Raw genomic sequence first — 4,195 nt, 5'->3', positions numbered from 1 at the left:
CTTATTGCTAAATTTTTGTAGAAATAACTTCAATTAATATTTAAAAACCATTTCTAAAATAAAATATAAAAAAATTTGAATTTATTAATATTTAAAAATAAACATTATTAAAAAAGGCGAGTTGGGCCGGGCCTGCGGTTATAAAAACCCGTCGGGCTGGGCTTGGGCTTTGCCTATCATACCCGTAGCGGGCTGGGCCAGGCTTGGCGTGTCATGAGGTCGGGCTGGGCCTGGGCAAGGGGTACCCGGTCCTGGCCGGCCCTTGCCATCACTATTCAACGTACACGGCTGACAACGGAATCATATTAAATTAAGTCCAAATCAGTTAAATTATAGTTATCATTGTATAATAAAATAATAAGATATTAATAGCGAAATTAATATAACTATGGTGCATTTGGTTTATTTTCTATCCATATTCTAATTCTATTCTCTAATATATATGACATATTATTCAAAAATATTATCCTATTTTTTTAATTACTTTTAGACCATATAAGGATATTAATTTCATTAAATATCCCCTGAAAAGAAGTTAAAAACTAACAAAAACACCCCTGTTGACCTATACTTACCAGATTTTGGCAACCACCGTCGGTGGTAGCTGGAATCTGCCACAACGGTGAATTACCGACCGAAACGGGCTGGTAATTCACCAATCTAGTCTTTTCCAACCAGATCCACGATGGATCTGGCGAAAAAGGTCAGATTTGGAAATGGCCGTCGTAAATCTTGGCCATCGTTGACAACAACGACAACAGTTTCTTTGGTTGTCGACCAAAGATGGCCTTTTGGCCTTTTTCGGCATGACGAACACATATTGTCGTAGATCGGCATTTTCGACCCGATCCGCCAGAGCGATGCCATACTGGCCAGATCCGGCGGTATGTGTGTACACATTTTTCCAGCCAGATTTCGACTGTGGTGCTGAATCTGGCATTTTGCTCTTTTCTGGAAATTGAAAATACTTATAGATGGTCTACAAGAATTTAGATTATCTTTCCAATTAATTTTTTAGGTTTTGACAGAGGACGAAATTGCTTGCATATACAATATCAGCAAACTTGTAAAGTCATCATGCAAATAGCCTCTTCATCAACATCTTTTTCTTGTCGTCGGAAATATGATGTCTTTCTAAGCTTTAGAGGTGAAGACACGCGGAAGAGCTTCATAGATCATTTGTATACTGCTTTCAATCAGAAAGGATTGCGTGTTTTTAGGGATGACAAAGAACTTGAGAGAGGAAAACCCATTTCGCCAGAGCTCCTTCATGCAATTGAAGAATCAAGATCTGCGGTTGTTGTTTTCTCAAAAAACTATGCTTCTTCCACATGGTGTTTAGAGGAACTTGTTCAAATTTTTCATTGCAAGAATGTAAAAGTTTTTCCAGTTTTCTATAACGTGGATCCTTCAGTGGTTAGAAAACAAACAGGAGAATTTCAAGAAGCCTTTGTCAAACATGAAGAAACTTTTAGAGAGGATATTGGAAAGGTGCAAACTTGGAGAAATGCTTTGACAGAGGTGGCCAATCACTCTGGATTTGACTTAAAGGATGGGTATGTAACAATTATTTCTTCTTTTTTATAGGGGAAAGCTTAGTTATCAAAATGAATTTTGAAAATGATATTCATGACTTAATTGTTTAAATGCGCCAATTATGATTGTTTAAATGCTAAAAGTAAACCTAATCAAAAAGGAAAAATGAATGTTTCATGTGTATAAACCTATAAGTGTACCGTGTACGTAGATAATTTCTATGATACATACTATTTAGTCATTAGTATATTTATGACTAGCTAGTGTTGTAAGTTGTAACCACAAATTTTTCTTGATCTTTTCCACTTTTTAGGTATGAGTCACAATTTATTCAGGACATTCTGAAGGAAATATCAAGCAAATTATGTTTTTCAAAATACACAAGTGTCGAGGGCCTAGTAGGCATAGATACACGTTTGGAGAAACTAAGGAAACTTATCAGTCCTGAGTCACATGATGTTCGTATGATTGGGATTTGGGGAATGGGAGGAATAGGCAAGACAACAATTGCTACAATTGCCTATGAGTGGTTTTCTGATGAATATGACGGTAGTAGTTTTTTGACTAATGTTAGAGAAAATTCCAAAAAAGATGGTCTAGTTTCTTTACAAAAGATGCTTCTTTCCGAAATTCTAGATATGGAAATAAATGGCATCAACGTACACAATGATGTTGATGGAATAAGGATGATAAAAAGTAGATTGGGGTGTAAGAAGGTTTTTATTGTTATAGATGATGTGAACAATCCAGAGCAATTAGAAAAATTAGCTGGCAAGCATGATTGGTTTGGTAAGGGCAGTAGGATCATAATAACATCAAGAACCAAAAAATTGTTGACATCCCATGAAGTAGATGAAGTTTATGANGGCAGTAGGATCATAATAACATCAAGAACCAAAAAATTGTTGACATCCCATGAAGTAGATGAAGTTTATGAGGCTAAGAAATTAAATGATGTTGAAGCGCTCCAATTCTTCATTTCAAAAGCCTTTAAGAAAGATCAACCTTCAAAAAGTTTGAGGGAGCTGTCCGAATGTGTTGTAAAGTATGCTGGTGGTCTCCCATTAGCTCTTAAAGTTTTGGGTCACTCTTTGTGTGGAGAAGAAGTTGATATATGGAAAGATACATTAGCAAAACTAAAAGAATATGGTGACGAAAATATACTGGACATACTTCAAATAAGTTTTGATGGGCTAAAAGATTCAGAGAAAAAAATATTTCTTGATATAGCATGTTTTTTTAAAGGAATGGATAGGGATTATGTGACAAGAATTCTTGACAGTTGTGGTTTCTATCCAATTTCTGGAATCAAAACTCTGATTGATAAGTCGCTCATAAATATTTTCGATCGTAATAGATTGTGGATGCATGATTTGTTACAACAAATGGGTCAACAAATTGTCTATAAAGAGTGTCCCGAAGAGCTCGGAAAACGTAGTAGATTGTGGAAAGAAGCAGACATTCGTCATGTGTTGACAGAAGGCACAGTAAGCAATTCAATTTTGTTTTAATTAAGCATGTGCACTTTTTCAATTATCATTTGCTTTAACTGGTTAAATATATATATAGAGGTGTGAGCTAGTGCATTATTAGCACAACAGCTAGCCTCTCCAGATTACACATGCATGTGTAATTTTTTTTTTTTTTTCTGTATTTGTTGACCAATTTATAGTTCGGTTGAGCATATTAAAGTCACTTATTCCTCAAAAACACTTTTATTTCCAAAATTATAGTTTTGCTTCTAGTTAATTTTTTTCCCCTTAGTTTAGATACTTTCGATATACATGAGCACAGTGACAATGAGAATAGTACAATCTATAACTANATAACGTCGGCGTTCATTTAGCCGTCCTCCACCATCGCCGCTACCTCCATGTCGTCTATCGTCTCCATTTATGGTTCAGTGAAACTCACTCTACCACTATTGCCGGTTTTAACTTGTCCTCCACTGTCGCCGGTATCCGTTTCACTTGTAGTCATCGATGGTTTCCCGTTAATTTGCTCAAACTCCTTCAAAGGCAAGGAATGAAGAGGCAACAAACGAAAAGCCAAAAGACATTTCATTCTCTCGTTTTTTTCTTGGTAAAGTCAATTGTTGGGGACACGTGTCAAACTCCTTACATGAAATTATCACACTGTCCTTTAACAAACGGAAATCCTTAACAGAATAACTGTTTGCCCTTTCCAAACTTTTTGGGACCAATTTATCTTTAGGACAAATGTTGGATAGGTGTAAGTGTTCGGCCTAATTATATATTATCTTTCTCTTCCTTATATATAAAAGCAATTATGACATTAATTAAGTGACTGAATTATTAATATTCCTGTTGTTATACGTACTAATTAACTTAATAATACTCAATATAATTTTTTTAGTGCAAATTATTATAAAGTTTATATTTAATCAGGTATTCGAATTTAATATCTAGACCTGAAAAATTGCATTAACATATGATGCGAGCACTAACATGCATGTAGAAGAATTGCTCTATGTATATATGTGTATTGCATGAGGATCATTTACATAAAGCAATTCCTCGAATCCACATATATTGTATACATGATTTAGCTTTGTTCGATTAATTTTTTAACCTTACAATCTTGAGGCTGCTATTGCTAAACCATCTAAATTTATATATGTCCATAGTTGAGACATGAG

General features: G+C 34.9%; 1 protein-coding gene across 3 annotated transcripts; it reads left to right on the top strand.

Moving 5' to 3' along the window:
* The first annotated feature begins 947 nt into the window (after positions 1–947).
* LOC116129038 (TMV resistance protein N-like) lies at positions 948–3,357 on the top strand. 3 transcript variants are annotated; one of them, XM_031414782.1, is made up of 3 exons: positions 948–1,556; positions 1,850–2,338; positions 2,411–3,357. In XM_031414782.1, exons 1-3 carry the CDS (start codon positions 1,078–1,080, stop codon positions 3,045–3,047), a joined length of 1,605 nt encoding a protein of 534 aa, XP_031270642.1. In that variant the 5' UTR covers positions 948–1,077; the 3' UTR covers positions 3,048–3,357. The 3 variants fall into 3 exon arrangements, with proteins under 3 accessions (XP_031270642.1, XP_031270641.1, XP_031270640.1); XM_031414781.1 differs by having other exon boundaries at positions 1,850–2,350; positions 2,423–3,357; XM_031414780.1 differs by having other exon boundaries at positions 1,850–2,388; positions 2,461–3,357.
* Positions 3,358–4,195: the final 838 nt, after the last annotated feature.

The sequence above is a fragment of the Pistacia vera genome, unplaced genomic scaffold (genome assembly GCF_008641045.1).
Source record: "Pistacia vera cultivar Batoury unplaced genomic scaffold, PisVer_v2 Contig206, whole genome shotgun sequence".
Lineage (NCBI taxonomy): Eukaryota > Viridiplantae > Streptophyta > Magnoliopsida > Sapindales > Anacardiaceae > Pistacia > Pistacia vera.
This window is presented reverse-complemented; position numbering and strand designations above follow the sequence as displayed.

What these genes read in the sequence shown, in the direction of transcription:
- LOC116129038 (XM_031414782.1), top strand. Translation starts at nt 1,078, where the DNA reads ATGCAAATAGCCTCTTCATCAACATCTTTTTCTTGTCGTCGGAAATAT. An exon ending in GGATTTGACTTAAAGGATGG is followed by an intron (nt 1,557 to 1,849) that starts GTATGTAACAAT and finishes TCCACTTTTTAG; the next exon opens with GTATGAGTCACAATTTATTC.